Source organism: Onychostruthus taczanowskii, unplaced genomic scaffold, assembly GCF_017590055.1.
Source record: "Onychostruthus taczanowskii isolate IOZ18803 unplaced genomic scaffold, ASM1759005v1 scaffold3, whole genome shotgun sequence".
NCBI lineage: Eukaryota > Metazoa > Chordata > Aves > Passeriformes > Passeridae > Onychostruthus > Onychostruthus taczanowskii.
The window spans coordinates 21660989-21678394 of NW_024500349.1; the positions used below are offsets into that span (position 1 = coordinate 21660989).

Sequence of the window (17406 nt, forward strand, 5' to 3'; positions counted from 1 at the left end):
TGTTCCCAAGGCATGTCCGCGTGAAGTTGCACAAACCAGGGCTCCTCCAGCCAGAGGGGGGACGTGTCTGTGGGAAGGCTTCAATGGTTGAGGTGCCTGACAACAGGAGCAGGAAGGAAATGAGTCATTCAACCTTTCTGCTTTGGCTGCACCGGGCTTGCAAAACTGATGAGGAGGCACCAAAACTCAATAAAATACTTCCTCAGTGGGCGACTTGTGTGGTTCTTTCTATATCCTGATATCCCCTCGGTGTTTTCTTTTCCAAAACCCAAATAACACCACTGGCCAGAGGAATGAGGCTGCATTTAACTCTAGCAGGTGTATAAATGTGTGATTTTGGAAGTGGCAGTCGTACCTTTATATATAAACTTGAGTTCTTCTTTGCACTTAAAGCAAAGGTTCATTATTCCCTTTGTAAGAAAGATATAGAGTGTGATCTCAGACTTAAATCACCAGCTCTCTGAAGGGTATTTACTCTATTTTGCAATACTTCAGCATCTTAATTTGGTCTGCTTCATCCTTTTCAAAGGCTCCTCGCTCTTCAGCGAGTCTATTGAACTGTGCTCCTAACCTTCATCTTATGAAATGAAACTGGATCCAGTAAGAAGCTAAATCAGAGGTGATGAATACTCTTTTTGAATACACTTGATGAGATTTTACAAGTTCATCCTTTTATTCATTTAGGAAATATCTTGATCTAAAAATTATTCTAGTAATAAATTGCTATCTAGTCTGGGTTGTTGGGTTTTTTTGGCCGAAGTTTCAGTTTGTGTCGTTCTCTTCATCTCATGTTAGGCTGTTCAAAGAGCATGGCTGATTATAAATTAACACCAAAAATGCTGGCTGTCAATTAGGACCAGGGAGACACAGGAATTCCTTGCATACCTTCTGCATAAGCATCTGCTCTGGAGATGTTAGGAGTTCAAGAACATTTTCTGATTCTGCATGACTTGTTCAGATGGAGGTGGAGGGAAGTCTGATGTCACTGTGTTTATGTGAAGCATAGTTTTAACTCTTTGGAATCAGAAATAAAAGTGCATTACTTGTAACATCCCTGATTACCCATGTTGCACACTCTGGAATCACAAGATCCTCATGTGCAGTATAAACTTGTGGGGCATTCTTATATCTTGTAGAATTTTCTATAATATAGGTGTAATTCAGACTTTCCATCTTTTCTGCACATTTAAAAGTCACATGAACCGGTTACAGGGAAAAAAGCTGCAATTAGGTAATGATCTGAACAATTGCATCTAATTATTGTGATTATCCCAGTTGCAGGGAATTAAGCTGACAGATGAAGTATATTAAAAGGAGCCATTATGGCATTAATCATCAACCCTCCCCTATACTTAACCTGTATACCCCAGTGCTGTGGGCTGGAAAGAGGCCATGGTACAAGAAAGAAGAGACACATGTCAAGCATTCCTGACAGCAGATGTTTGGCCTAAGAACTGTGATCTTTTAAGGTTAGAAATCAGTTTGCTGACCTGGATATCAGTGATTGTGAAGCTTGGGGTCTGTGCTCAGCTGTAATCTGGGATCAGATAATCAAAGAATCACTAAGGGTGGAAAAGCCTCCAAGATCGTTGAGCCCAACACTGTGTCCACCACTAAACCCTGTCCCTGCCCCTGCTGCCACATCCACGTGGCTTTTGAACACTTCCAGGAATGCTGATTCCACCACTTCCCTGGGGAGTCTGCTCCACTGCCTGACCAACCTTCAAGTGAAAGATATTTTTCCTAATATCTAATCTGAACATCCCCTGGTGGAACTTAAGGCCATTTCCTCTCATCCTGTCAAATATCAGAATCAGCCATTAATGGATAAAAATGGCAGGACCCTGGGACCAATCTCCTGCTGTTCTTTCCAAACAAGAGATAATCACTCCATGTCATGTTTTCATTGCAGCAAGTCTAGTACATCATTAGTTTCCCCAATTAGGTTATTGTTTCTCATTCATGCAACAATAACTCCGTGTTAATGGTCAGATTCACAAACTCATTCTCACAGTTATAAATGATAGCATTGTGGGGCTGATCCGTGGTGTTTACTGATGCACTGAACTGAGAGGCTGATGAAGTGAATGCACCATGTTTGCTTTGAGCTTCTCATTCTCTGTTAGTAGATGAGCTTTTCAGAGCTTTAAAAGGAGTCTCTAGGGTCCCCTTCCCCCAGAAAGTCTTCCTATAAGTGTTTTAGACTAAATGTACTTTTCTGTACAACTCTCTGGTAAAGACATTTTCGTTCTCCCAGAATCAAAATATTTAAAGTCAGGGAATTTAACATAAGAGGGTCTACTTAAACCTACATTTGTTAAAGCATGGAAATGCATAACAATTGCTCTCAGAGACTCATAAAATCTGTCCTGTAGTGGGAGAAAAGAGGTAAACAAATGTGAAATAAAACTTTTAGCACAGAATTAGTCTGAAGACAAAATTGGTGAGATGTCCAAATACCAAGCACTGTCAAACTGATGTAGAATTATTTAACTGTCTCCTTTCTACTGAAATTCCAAGAGTTATAACAAACTCCTTGGAATAAGCAAAGGAACCTAGGACTTTAATTTGTAAGTCTTATGCATAATCTTACTTTTGGTTCTATATTCCTATAATTTTTCAGCCTGAAATCAATGTGAGACTTGTTGAACTGACAACTCTCTAAGACTTTAATTGTGACCATACAGTAATAAATGACTCCTTTGATTGTTTTATTGCTTTATTTGGTGGTTAGAATTGCTCTTGATTACTTAGTGTAAGTGGAGGGAAAACCTTTTGAGATACTTGAGATACAGTAAGTCAGGTAGGTGTATTTCTGGCTTAGCAAGTCAAATTTATCTTCTGCTCAAGCAGAAATACCTCATTAATTTTAATGGGACTCATAGAGGATTCTGCCAGCAGCAGGTTTATCTTTGCACATCCCAGCATCTGTTGCTTCCTTTTCCTGTGGCCATGTACAGCTCTCCTAAATGGGAGTAACTGCTGCAATAAATGGTTTAAATGCAGATGTATACATCAATATCATTTACTCTGAAGGTACTTTGGCACAGCAGTCCATGGTGATAAACAAGGCATCTGGCTGCCCTTCCCATTCCCTGAGCTGCATGATACTGGTGTTAATTCCATTCCAGCTTAGTTTATAAACTACAGTGAATTAATCTGGTCAGTGACTTGTCCATAAACCAAATAATCCCATAATAATTCCATTCCATCTTAGTTTATTAACTACAGTGAATTAATCTGTCCAGTGACTTGTCCATAAACCCAATAATCTCACTGTTCTTACAGTCATAAATCCCATTAATGAGCTTTTTTCAATTTGTCTCCTAAGGGAAGCTGATTTCCAAAGGTGCTGATCTCCACCAGCTCCTGCAGATCCACGAGGCTGCTCTTCCCCACAGTTCTGTGTGTTCCTTGCAAGTGAGGGACCTGCAGCTGCTGCAAACCTGGGGTGCTGGGAAAATTTGCTGATAGGTAAATATTGGGTGGAGCTGAATCAGCTCAGAGACCAGTCCTAGGAATCCCAGGTCTTGCATGGGCAGGGAAGTGTTAGCAACAAGAGCCGTGTCCACCTACTGAAAGACAGCACTGATAACCAAAGAGTAATGATAGCCTCTATGGCAGGTGAGTCACCAGGGCACTGGAGCTGCCTCCCACAGGGGTGTTCAGGCTCCTTGGTGAGAGTTCTGGCAGTTCCCAAAATGTAAAAGGCAACTGACAATTTGATATTTTGCTGTCTGTCAAATATAGACTTATTTATTCAGCCTAGTGCAAGGTGTCTGTGCCCGGGGTCTGGAATGAGATGAGTTTTAAGGTCTCTTCCAACCCAAACTACTCTGCGATTCTGTTAACCTATTTTTTATGAGAGTAGGATTTAGAGAGACCTGACAACCTGAGGATAGTAGCACACCCCATCTAAACCTAGTAAACAGACTGGGAAAAACATTAAAAAACCCATTTCAATGAACAGCCAGACCATAAGTAAAGTGTTTGAGAATTCCTGTCCCACTTCTGCATTGACATGAACTCTATTTAATATGACATTTTCTTTTGTGTTGGCTTTTGAAATTCTCCTGCTGACAAAAACAGCCCCACGTGGCTGCCAGAGCTCCCTGCTGGCCATGTAAACCCCAAATGCTTCTTATACTGTGTAAGCATGGCAGGAATCCTGAGTCCTTTCTGCAAAGCAAACAAAGACCTTTGCTGTTATCCTTTGGAGAGGTGGTTGGGAACATTTCAGTGGGGTGAGGAGGGTGTGTGTGAGATTCTGAAGGGCAGAGGGAGCCAGGAGGCATCTTCTCCATTGGAAACACTCGGTGTTGGGGCGGTGTAGCATTCCTCTGAGATGAAAAGCTGCTCCTTCCACTGTGTGCAATTAAGTCAACACTTGAGTCATGCTTTCAGAGTGGAGACAGGTAAACTGCCTGCTTTAGTTTTGCTGTGATTTGTGGTTCACTGTGGAATTGAACCCTGCAAACATTTTTGCCTCTGAGCTCTGTGACTGCTCTTTGGTGCCTGGGCTGGGCTGTGTGTACAAAACAGAGAATGCAAAGGGTGTAGGAGTGAGGGAAATGGGAGAGCTCCTTGACTTCGCAGGGCTCCAGTTCAGCTGATGATCTTGGCACCTTTGCATACAGACATCTGTGTTGGAGGGTGTGTTACAGAGGCTCCTCACCCAGCCTGCCTGACATTTAACTCCTTCCAGCCTCACCTCTGTGGCTGGATAGCAAAGGGGATAGTCAAGATGTGTCCTGGCTTTAGGCCTTGTCCCTCAGTAAAATATCACATCTCTGACCTTGTACTTTTCCCAAAAGCAAAGCTGCAAAGGTAGCAGCTTTGCTTTGGGAAGGCAGTGCCAGGCCATCTCCAGGCTTAGAAATGCCTTGACTTTGCTTCACTATGAGCACAGTAGTGATGGTGTGGACAAGGAAAAAAAGCATATTCACATTACATTCTTAAATTGCTATATTATTCTTAGAATATTTTTTATTAGTAGGATTTCTGCAGCCCACAGAAGCTCACATCCCTTTGGTTTCGTTGTTATTCTGGATGTATACTGTTTTTAGCATGCAAAGGAAAGGGAATTCAAGCACAGGCAGAAATACAACTCAGAAGACTGCAGCCTTCTGAAACAAAGCTGTGATGAGACCTGTGCTGGGGGATCTCCAGTTCTGGGTGTCTGCTGCAGCATATCAGTGCTCTGATGGGGACTGCTGGACTTTCTGATGAATGCAAGAAGTGCAAGACTGTCTCTTACTGCCTGGCTTGCTCTGAGCACACACACATGTCAAGCCCATTCAGAATTTAGAAATGGTGATGACTTAGCTTAGGGGGGCAGAAAGATCCCCAGGTGCTCCCAGCAGCCTAGGTGGTGATGCTTCTGGATGTGCACAGAAGCAGGAAGAGTAAATGGGATTGCAAAAAGTGAAAAGTACAGGAAGGTTTTGTGAGACCTCCTGACAGGCACCATTTGGACGTGGCACCTGGGGATATGGTTTAGTGTGAGCGTGCTGGTTCTGGGTTAATGTTGGACTTTATGTCCTTGGGAGGTCTTTTCCACCCTTAGAGATTCTATGACTCCAGCTTCTACTCCAGCTATGATGGTGGAAAAGGCAGCGTGGCAAGAAGGTAGCACAAGGAGATACAGTGGGCTCTCATGAAGGGGTAAATGCAGGGGATGATCTTAAGACTCAAGGGATGATGGCAGAGAAGCTCAGTTGTGTTTTCCTGGTGAAGCCCTCTCCAGCCTGAGGTAATGATGGCTGTGTTCAGAGTAGAGTGATGGTGCCATTGTACCCCGTGCTACTGGGAAGAGGTTCGAACCACAGGATGGTCCATGTCATTTCTGGGAGTGATGGAGCTCTCTTACACTGTCCCCTTTGCCACAGAGGGCACAGGGACACTGACCAGTCCACCTCTAAGTGAGGACTTGTGCCAGGCAGTGTGAGGGCACAATGGGGTGTGACAAAGAAAACAGGGAAGGAGTTAGTACAATGCCATTTTGTGTCACCACTTTCAAACTGCCCTTCTCTCCTTTTCCTCTCTTGTGAAAACCATCATGTCCTCACCACCTCAGCCTTACTGGAGTTTCCAGTCTGGCTGGCTCCTCCAGCAGCTTTCCTGTACACTCCCTCCAGTACTCTTCCCCATCAGCTGAAAAGGTGACAGGTTGTAAAGGGTCCTCCCAAAATCCCTCTAGCTTGAGGCTTTTAGGGCTGTCCCAGGAATCTTCTGGTCCTGCCTTCCAGCAGCTGCCAGCCCATCTGAATCAATGTCTGTGGGTTTTAAAAAGGAATGTTCCTTCCTAGGTCCTTTGGAAAGTGTCCAGCAGGAGATGAGCCCTCCCCATGCCAAGCTGGTGACTGTGAGGTAGAAGAGTGGACTTGGGAGGAGTCATGGGGTGAAATCTCTGCTCTTTTATTGCTCACTTGTTTGGCTTTATTAGTTTTGTCACAGCATGAAGAGTTTTGCTATATTAGGGCTGTTTTCCTTGGGTGGTGGCAGCAGCCTTGTATTTGTGGACTGTAAAACTCTCTGAGAGCAAGGTCTGGGCTCTCAGAGGAGCAGCCCAGCTCCTGGCAGGGAGGGACAAACTGTCCCAAAGTATTTTTCAACACATGTTTTCTAGCTCTGTCACCATCAGGAAGAGACTTCTCTCTTCTGTCAGTGGAGCTGCTGAAGAGAGAGGGCTTTGAATCTGCCAATAACTCCATCAAGTGTTTGCATCAGGATAACCTAAATAACCAGAAACATACATAAACAATAACAAACCAATTACTAAAAACATTCAAGTAGAGGGAAACTTTATTTTCCCACACTGGCTTCCTTTCCCTCTCCCTGTTTGCCTTCACCATCTTTCTACCCTTCAAAGATACCTAATTCAGGAGGAGGGAACAGAGTGGAAGAAATCAGTTCCACTCACTAAAAGCCTCAGGACTGTGCATTTTTTTCTGTCTCGCTGTTTCAAATGCAAAGCTCGACTTTTTTTCTGCCCTAAGCTCATGCCTTTGTGAGCGTTTGTGGTTACAGTTTCTATTTCTACACTGGCAAGTTCTGACTGGGCTTTTTTTTTAAACTTGTGGAAAGAACTATGCCTCCGCCGGCACCTAAAAGCTCATTAGCCCTAAACTCTGACCTGTGGCATCTGCTTAAGACCCTTTCCTTGATTTGCGGACCGCCGAGGATGGATTCAGAGCAGGAATATGTGGCAACCACAGAAAAGAAGCATCGCTGGGAAGCTCCAGGAGCAGGAGGAGGCCGGGCCAGCGGCGAAGACGCCAAATGCGAGCAGGGAGGAGCCAGAGCCGGAGCGGCGCTTGGCCGCGGTGGCTGCGCCGGGCAGGCAGCGGCGTGCGGATGCGGGAGAGATAAATGAGGAGTCACAGCCAGGACGCAATTCCAGCCAAGGGCACGGAGCAGCCCCTGCGGAGGGAGCTGCCTCCCCTGTCGGGGATCGCTGGAGCGAGGAGCAGGGGGAGCCTGGCGGCTCTGGCCCCGCGGCAGCGCTAACTTCTGGGCACGGCTGCTCGCCGGAGCCCCGCTGCTGCTGCTGCTGCTGGCTCCTGCTGCAGCCATGGCATCCAATGGCACATTCCTGGCCTGCAACAGTAAGTCTGGAGAAGTGTTCTTGTGTTTCGGCTCTCTTATCTTGTCCAAGAGCTTTATTTTTCCTCCTCTCTTCTCTGCTTCCCCATTCTCTCATTCGGATGTAATGGGGCATTTCAGCGCTGTTGCAGAGAGAGGTGGCGGATTTTTTCTCTGGCAATCTGTGTTGGTAGGAAGGGTGCCTTGGCTGGGGAAGCATCTGCAAGTTCAGAAAAGTGGATCCAGATCTCCTCCCCTTTATGGGAAACTGAGAGCGGGATGGGTGCTCTGCTGGATAAACTCTGTGGGCTCTGGTGGAGCCAGCGGAGCCTGGATAAACATCTGGGCTCAGGGGCTGTCCCGAGACACTGCAAATATTAAGTACAAAATAAGTAATGTTTCTAAAAAAAGAAGTTCTTTCTGCCCTTGCAGGGAGTGAGATTTAGGAAGGTTCTGTTGATGCCAAGCCTGGGAGGCTTGTCCAATAGACAGGGTAATAAAATATCTCCCCTTATATCCTCACCTGACTTTATGTATTGCTTTGTTACCACTTTATTGTATTTTACTTACTCTGAGGAGCAGAAACAACTCAGGGCTGTGACAGCTACAGGTTGAAATGAAATATTTTAATCCCTAAGAAATGGGAGAAGCCTCCAATATGTCTTTTATTTTATGAGATGGGTGCTTTCTTACTACAGATAAGATATAAACAAAAATAAACTGATAGAGCAATAATTGATTACCAATGAACATAATCATTTTAGTGTTACCAGCAGAAATGTGAAAAGATTCCCCCAGGCTGATGAAATCTTCACTCTGATTTTCCCAGATGGTAGAAGTCTCACAGGAGGGTGAACCAGAGGTTAATGTTATACTTTTTTTTTAGGTATTTCATTCATTATACAGCCACTGGGGAAAGAAAGCTAAGAAACACATCTGGAACTGTTAAAACATTTCCCATTTTGGTCTGTGGGTTATTTTTCAGTGAATATTATTTAGTCCTCTGGGTTTAGGAACCAAGAAAAATTCAGTGGCTGGTAATCTATTATTTTGTCTGAAGCAGAAAATTACACAAATGTTGAATGAGCCAAGAATTTTAAAAAGTATTTACTGAAATTCCTTGACACATAACACACACACACACACACAAATGCCAGGGTCACTCCAAATGCCAGACTACTTAGATAAGAGGAGTTGTTCACATGTGGACTTCTTACCAGGATCAGACTTTGCTATGTAGCTTGTCAGAAATTTCTGATACTGTGAGTTGTGGATATGCTTTGTCCCTGGCTCTGTGTTGAAACTCAGCTTCTTTCTTTCAGGTTCTCTCTTTTTTTCTTTTTTTTTTTTTTTTTTTTCCTTCCCAAAATACATACAACAACAGCTGTATTTACTATGTCAGAATTAATATGGGCTATTAATACTCTTTATCTTGCCTCATGAAGTTGGTTTGTTTCAGAACTGGGAGCCCTTGTGCTCACAGATTGTAGAAAAGCTAATTTGTACTCTGCCTTATTCTTAAACACTGACTTTTCACCCAAGACACTGTGTACATTGTAAAGGGAATGCCCTCTGCCACAGTCCAAGGGGAGAATCAGCTTGTAAAATCCTACAAGACAGGCCATTTCCTTGTTTGCTCTGCCAGAAAGTCCTCAGGATTAACATCTATATTGAAATTTCCAAATGAATCATCTCCACCTGCCCTTGTGAGCTGGGAGCACTGAGGAGGCTCCTTCTGCACCTCAAGCTAGGGGGTAATGCAGCTTGGATCAGCTGGGATCTGCTCTGGAGCAGCTGGTGACTTTGATCTCCTTTCCTAGCAACAAAATGCTCCCAGCACACACCTTTGATGCAGGTTGTGCTTGATCCACCACTTGGGAGTTTTGTGAGCCATAGTTCCCCATAGTCCAGGGGAATTTGGGATACTGACACATCCCACTACATTGAACAGTTAACATTTTCAGACAGGAAAAGTAAAATTCACATTGGGTCACTTTTATTTTGACACAAAAGCTGCTATATTTTCCATCTGAGAAACGTATTTTAGTGAAACTAAAGCCCACAGTTGGTTTTGAGATTGTTGCCAGTGTGTAAAACCCCATCAGGCCCAAAGTACCTAAGACAGGGCCAGAGGATGCTTGAGGAAAAACAGATTTTAATGGGGAAATGAGAGAGAAAGAAGAGGGAAATGCAGTCACCTGGAAAAGTGCTGCAGGTAGCAGATATGAAAGGATTCAGCCAACTACAGGGAAAAGCAAGAGGGAGAGGTGTGTGGGGAAGAGATGGTTTGTGTAGGAATGGAAACTCAGTTGCCTGGATAGGCACTTTGAGCCAAAGTTATCAATAATTTGGGAGCAAAGTAGAGTTTCCTGTACAGGGACATCACTTAAAAAAGGTATTTTGGAAGGGAAGCTGCAGATAAACACTTGGTGATCACACAGGGTGGGATTCACCTGGGTCAGCACCAGTATCTCTAAGAAATTTCAGGCTTGTAGGGATCTAGGCAGGAGCATTGTATCCTGTCTTCTCCTGGCCCCTGTTGGCACTGTAGGTAATTAAATCCTGCAGACTGACCCTCAGCCATGTGTCTCTGAGGCCCTTCCCATGGGTGGAAAGGCTCAGTCCTCACTCAGCCAAGCCACCAGACCAGAAGGCTGCAGACCTTGGTCAGACACAGAGGTTTCTTTTTTCCTTTGTGCAGGCAGAGAAGATTTTGACACAGTTTCTTCTAAACTGAAATACTTCCACACCTTAAATGAGCCAGCCTAAACACTGTGTGTGGGGAAATTCTCACACCTCAGGCTTTGCCTCACATGGTAGCTTTTAAAGCCCTGTATCATGGTACCTTTTAAAGCCCACACAACAAGTCTCAATGGTTGGTTTTGGCTAGTTACAGAAATTCCAGATAAATCCCTTAGGAAAAAAAAAATTAAATTCCCTAGTTTTGCATAATTCAGTTGTGCAATTTAATTATTGCACAAATTTTGCCCTGCTGCAGAATGTTGAGAATGACCTGTGTTTTGACTATGAAAGAAATTTCAGCTCCTGAAGAAAATGTGGAGAAAAGCTTTTAAGTGACCTTTAAAAAATGAGGCTGGGACCCACCTACAGCTGACTTTGGGTTTATGAAGAGAACATCTTCATTTGAATGTTCCCAGAAACATGACTTAGGAGTTGGGCAGTTGAGCTGCTCGAGTGCTCCTGGCTGCTGATCCTGGTCCTATCCATCACGTTGATATCCTTCTTTTCAATTACTTTCTTTCCACACCAGCTACTGGAAAATCTGTAATTTATTACAAGCCAGTATTTTTTTTACACTTTCTTTGCAGCCAAATCCCTATGTGCACTGTGGTGAAAGGACCAGTGGAAGCAGAACACCAAACCTTCAGCCTGGTTTTGGTTTCCAAGCACGATGAACTTTAGCTGGGTGTTTTGTTTTACCTGGATTTCATCAAGAGCTCAGGGCAGTAGCTTTTGATGGGTCACAGCCTGTTCCCTGTACCGATCCAAGCTCCCTGGGAGGGACCTGGACTGGCAGGAAGATGTATGAAGGTTTTCACAAATAAAGGTCATGATTTGTCTGTCTGTGAAATGTCTGAGCAGGCAGCCTGGCTTCGTTTACACCAAGCAGGGCCAGGGCTCTGCACTGTTTAATTGCCCGCACATTCCCCAGCCTGGTTTTGATCCACAGCAAGCTGGCAGATGGCATGGCCTGGGTGATGGACCTGCAGCCCTTCCCAGTGGGCACTGGATATAAACAGCCTGTCTGGGGAAAGATGGGCTGCATGGACTTGTCAGAGCTGGAGGAGGGACATGAGACCATTCCCAGAAACCATTCAGACAAGGTGAGACAGCCAAAGGAGACAGAGAGAAAGTGGAGCTGAGAAATGCTGGGCAGTGCTGATCCCATCACACAACTCCTCCAGTGTGCAGGCAGAGGGAGGCTTTAGGCAGTGATCTGGAGGACAACGAGACTTGGGAAAACTCCTCCTGTGTGAATCTTTAAGGTTTAATGTATATGATTTCTGCCCCAGCTCAGCTGCACCTCTCAAGCGCTCTGAGAAGGGAGAGGGCTAGAAAAGCCAAAGTAAGGTTTGCTGCTGGAGAAGCCCGTTCTCAGTGTGACCACAAGGTGGAACTTGGTGCATACCACATGCTCTGAAGAGGCACCCACTGGGATCAAGCAGCAGCATCCTTGGCCAGGGATGCACCCATGCATCTGGACTCAGCACCCCCTCCCTGATCCCCACTTCCCCACAGGAAGCAAGAATGAAATGCTGGTGTAGAGGATCCACAGGCATTTTTTTGCTGGAGGTGAGAAGGTGTGCCAAAAGCAAGGCTGGGTTCTCAGAGAATGTGAGATGTCACTGGGGAGAATAAACTGAGAGCACTGAGTGGTGTCCTGGAGGTAGCAGAGAAGGAGGAAAAAGGGTTTCTGCAGGTGGAATATGGCAGGACATGGATGAAGTGAGGAACAGACTCCAGAGAGAAGGACAGGGCAGGTGGGACCCTGCAGAGGTGGGAGGCACCTTTCTGTCATACTCTTTACTAAGAAGAATGGCATGATGTTAAATAGACCTGTTTTTTTTTTTCTTCTTGGTAACAAATACAGGGCAAGACACAACCTTTGGCCTCTTTAGGGGGAAGGGAGAAAATCTGCCCTGAACATGACATTTATTATTTGATATGCAGTTCTCATAGGCATTAGTAGTTCTAATGTGCATGATGTGATGGGGAAGTGATGAGGTCATCACCAGCACAGGTATTTCTGTTCTGCTCCTAAATTATTACAAATCTGGGGAAATCAGCAGCTGAGTTTTGTCATGTTATTTTTGTCAATGTGCTCTAAAGAGACTGTGACCAGAATTGGGTTGCACTACTTCTTCTGTTACCTAAATATGATGGTGGTGGGAGAACAAGTGCAGCCCTAATAAAGAACTCAAAAGCCAACTGGCTTCTCCCAGTGTGAAGTGGTAATTCCTTTCCTTAGCTCCCATGTGAAAGGATGTGATGGAGATTAATTAATTTTAGAAAATCATCTGAAGAGCAGCCAGTGGACTGTAGCGTTCTCACATAGCCCATTTCCTACCAGACACTGCAGCCACTCCATCTGCAAGTGCCTGTTTCCTGGATATTCAAGCACTTTGCTAACTTTGGGACCATGTTCTGGCATCCTCATTCCCATTGATTTCCATTTGCGCTGTGAGTAATCCAGCTGGAATCGATAGGGTAATGAGCACAGCAAATCCTGGGCATGGGGACGTGGATAACTTCACTCATGTGACCAGGACCATTTATTTAATTGGGATTGGTCACATGGGTAAAATTGCACGACCCACTGAGGTGCAGTTACCTGCAGTGAATAAGGCTTGAACAATTTTTCCACGAGCCATTTGCAGGAATCACTTCCTCCCTTGCTGGAGTGTGACAGCAGCATTGTGTAACATCAATACCCATGCCACCCTTCCCCATCAGGCTTCTTCTGTGACTTGTGACATAGTCTTTAAATTATCTCAAGACCACAATAAATCCAGCTCATTCATTTCCCATAGGAGGGAATTTCTGTCTCAATTTGTCTCATCTTCATTTTAAAAACAAACTGATTTGAACTGCTTTACATCTTTGAAGCCTTCACAACAGCAGAACTTGCATGTTGCTGTTCTGGAGAGGTAGCCAAACTCATAGTGTGCTGACCCTGTGCTTAGTGTGTGAGCAAACTTCAGGGCTGAGTACAGTAAAATGCTCTCCAAGGGCATGGAAAGCTTTGAGCAGGGCTGTCACTGGCACTGCAATTAGGAATTAATGAGAAAGTGAAGCACAGGGCCTCTGTGTGTTCCCAGATCAATCCCTATGGGATGCTGGTTGCTGCTGGACAGGAGAGCTGGTGCATAGAAGCAAATTGTTTTGCTAAGGCAATTACAGGAGACTTCCCCACTCCTTTAATTGGATCAGTCCTCTCCAATGTGCACAACGTGAAATATGGGAAGTGCTCAGAGACTGATAGCTAATAAATAACATCTAGCCATTACATCATGGTGCTCACCTCCTTGCCAGGCAAAAACAAAGCTCCCAGCTCCCAGGGGAGTGCTATGGAGATTAAATCTCTGACATCCAGCCCCTGTCTGTGCAGGGGGCCCAGAAAGGCTGGAGGTGTTTTCCAAACACACTGATAATCTGGCTAACATGTTCATCAATGCCCCATCCAGAAATTGCCTTTATTCTCCTTTGCTGTCTGTGATCTGCAAAGGCTGTGTGTAAATAAAGAGTTATTAGGTGTACTGCTGTTCAAGGCCATGCAATGGCTCTGTCTTGTCCCCAGAGAGTTTCTCACCTGTGGTGTATAGCAGTGATTAATGACTCTGACCCTGTCCTTGTGCTGGTCAAACCCAGTGCTCTGTTCTTCCCTGTGAGGGCTGGTAGGGCTTCCTTCAAACTGCTGAAAGAAGGGGAAGATGTCTGGATTGACAGGCACCAGAATCAGAGATAATGTTTATAAAATCTGTATTGACTATGATGAGGGGCTGGTGAAGGGGAAGCCTTCATTTAAGTTGAAAAGAGTGGCTGAAACAGTGTGATTTGATATCACGTATCTTGGGTGTATGCTGATTCTGCAGTAAGGAACATTCACCCCTGTTTGACCCATGTCCTTGCACTACCTTCACCCTTACAGCAGCAGCTTGCAAAGGCAATGAGGAAAAAAACCAACCAACCAAACAAAAAAAATAGTCTGTGACAAAGTGTATGTGTGTATAGCTGCTGTTTTTCCCTTAAGAAAAGGTCCTGGCCAGGGAAGTGATGGATTTTAGTCCCAGCCATTGCCAGGACAATGGGGAATGGCTGTGAGTTACAGCAAAGGAAATTTATACTGGTCATAACATACAAATTCTTTTGAGAACATCTGAGCTCTTGTATGGGTATCCAAATTGGTTTTGGAGTCTCTGTCCCTAGAGATATCCAAACTCACCTGGACGAGGCTGCAAGCAACCAGATCTACCTTTGAAGGTGACTCTTCACTTTGAATGGGTAATTGAACAAGAGAGCCCCAGAGGTTCATTCCAACATGAATTATTCCGTGATTCTGTGTAATCAGTGACTTGTTAAATCCCTGAGGAAGCTTTTTCCTATACCAGAGTGCAGAGTAAATCTGAATTACAAGAATAAACCCAAAGCTATGCAGAAATGCAGGGTCAGTGACTCACCCAAGTCACACGGGAAATCGGTGGCAGAGAAGGCACTCTCCGCACTCTTAGGAAAATACTCTTCCATTGGTGGAAAAGGAAGAGGATTAAAACTCAATTTCCGAGCATCTTTTGGGTCACATCTGCCCTGGCAGGAGGTGTTTTAGGCACCGTGCTCAGCGCCGGTCAGCGGGAGCAGCACGGAGCGGCTCTGCTCAGAAGAGAAAGGGTGGAGCCCGGCTCGCTCGTGGGCAGGACAAGGCTGACAAGCCCAAGGCAGTGATTAAGACCCACGAACAGTATCTGCGACTCCTCCAACCTCTGGAAACAATGCGTAAAATCCCACTGGTGGAAAACTTGCTCCTTCTACCTGGGCAGGCTCCTCGGCTTAATTTTGCATCCAGCGTGTGAAGCAGGAGGAGAGACTTGCCACGGTCCCACCCCCAGCCGGACTCTGCCCTCCCCTGCCTTGCCGTGCTGCCGCCGTCCCGCTGCCCGCTCCTTGGAGCCCCGTGTGACACCGCCGGAGCTCCTGGATGAGCAGGGATCCCTGCAGGGGTGGCACGGCCCCCCAGCCCTCCCGACGGCCGCCGCCTGTGCCCGAGCCCCGCGCTGGATCATGCAGTGCATCCGTAGGCAGCCCAAGCGCACCGTGTCCCAGGAAAACATCCTGCTGGAGCAGAGCCGCAGAGTGGCCGCGTTGAATGGCATCAGGCTGGGTAAGGGACAGCTTGGGCACACCCGGCAGCCGCTTCCCTTCTCTTTTCCCTGCGCGGAGGCAGCGCTCCGCCCTAAACTCCGGCGTTATTTTTAAATTCCCAAGGTTTCCTTTGCTTGTAACCGCACGCCAGATGTGTGAACAGCCTCGTTGGAGGCATCAGAGTGTGGGCAAAGGCTCGGTTCCCAAAGCTCTTGCTGGGCTTTCTGTACTGCCTGTGATTGAGGGTGTTTGGGGTGCCGTTCTCCTGGCCAGTTTCAGCCCTGCTCGGTGGTGTGCTGCCTGTTGCTGTAAGAGCCCAGGGGACCACGCGGAGGCTGCCCATGAAAGAGGAAACCCAGGGAGTTTCATAACTTGTGTGCCTGGCTGTGAACTCATGGCTGGTTCCTGCTCTCTGGAGGCACAGCCCCAGTGGATGCAAGTTCTTTGATTCCTGTGGACACACAGGGTGGATGGAAGTGGGAAATAGCCATTTACTCACCTGAGTTCCTTAGATTTTACAAGAAGGGCTTTCTGCCCTTTTAAACCAGCAAACCTGAGTTAAACCTGGTCTGTAAGCAGCTGGAAGGGGGAAAGCGGGCGGGAGGAGACTTGTTTTATAGCGAGTGTAATTAAGTTCTATCAGATCAGCAGATTTGTGAGAATGCTACAATAATACAGATTATCACTGCCATCCTAAGGAGCTCCTCAGTGAGCTCAAAGCCTGGCTCCTACCGTGACAGCTATCCTTTTATTGAGCTTCCTGCTTGCTGTAAACCTGCTAGATAAGGCAAAGGTTAACATTTCTGATGGCTCAGGGTCTGAAGCTTCCTAGTGCAGTGTATTAACACGATGGTTATTGCAGTGCTGTGTGTGCTCAAGGCACTCCTACCTTAGCCAAGTATGATTTTCGCTCTGAACATCACTGTGTGCTGAATATAATCTCTTCAGAAAGTGTGTGATTGATGTTTTGCAAGCAGGGGGTCCTGACCCTTGAAAGGCACTCTGGAATTTTTCATGCTAAGTGTGTATTTGGTATTTTACAGAGGATGCTAAGCAAGACACAGTCTTGCACATGCTTCAGGCAGGATTTACACATCTTTTTCAGTGCAGTGATTGTGCTTATAATGCTTAATGTTGTTGTATAGTTGGGAATCAATGTCCTTGTCCTGCTGCACAGGGTTTTTTAACTTTTTTGGTGTATGTGTACAATATGTATGACTCTGGTTTTCATTGCTGTGAGATGGAGTTCTGGACCACAAACCTCCTCAGCTTCAGTCTTTGAACAATCTGGTCTAGTGGAAGTGTCCCTGTCCATGGCAGGGGGGTGGAATGGGATGACCTGTAATGCTACTTCCAACCTAAACCATTCCATGATTCTCCATGGCGTTGTTAGGAAGAAATCTTCAGGTTTCTGCTGGGAAAAGGTGGTTTTGTTTTTCTTTGTTTTTTTTTTTTTTTTTTTTTTTTTTTTTTTTTTTTTTTTTCTTTTTTTTTTTTTTTACTGGAAAGCAGTAACCAGCTGAGAGTAATGTCCCACTGACACATCAGGGGTGTGTTTGTGGTTCCTGTATCAGCAGATCAGAGTGTCTTATGCTGCACTATGGCCTAACAAAAAGCAGGTAGGAACACAGAAGTTAAGTGACTCACCCAAGGAAAGAGTCTGTGCCAGTGCTTGCTTGGGCAGAGGAGGCAGAGCCTGAAGCTCTGGGGAAGAAGAAGGGGAGTTTTGACCACGCCATTACACTGACTGGGCTGTGCTGCTGAACAGGATGAAGGGCTCTGAGCTGCAGCTTGTGTCTGAACTCTGTGGTTCAAGTATGGAGGAGAGGAATCTGCCCTTGGCCACCACCTGTGCCCACCCAGATTTGTCCTTATTACATTGGTGCAGCTCTTTGGGGTGTCCTGGTGGCAGGACACGTTACAGATGCTGCACTCAGGGTCTGT

At 45.7% G+C, this 17406-nt stretch overlaps 1 protein-coding gene across 2 annotated transcripts in view; it reads left to right on the forward strand.

Annotated features, from left to right (window-relative positions):
- The first annotated feature begins 7288 nt into the window (after positions 1-7288).
- PLCD1 (phospholipase C delta 1) overlaps positions 7289-17406 on the forward strand; it is a 53842-nt gene continuing 43724 nt past the window's right edge. Inside the window, exon 1 of one of the 2 annotated variants that reach the window (XM_041408857.1) lies at positions 7289-7607. In XM_041408857.1, coding sequence (XP_041264791.1) covers positions 7574-7607 — 34 coding nt within the window. In that variant the 5' untranslated portion in view covers positions 7289-7573. Of the gene's footprint in view, positions 7608-15051; positions 15482-17406 lie in introns of those variants that run through there. The other variant, XM_041408856.1, reaches the window with a different exon arrangement.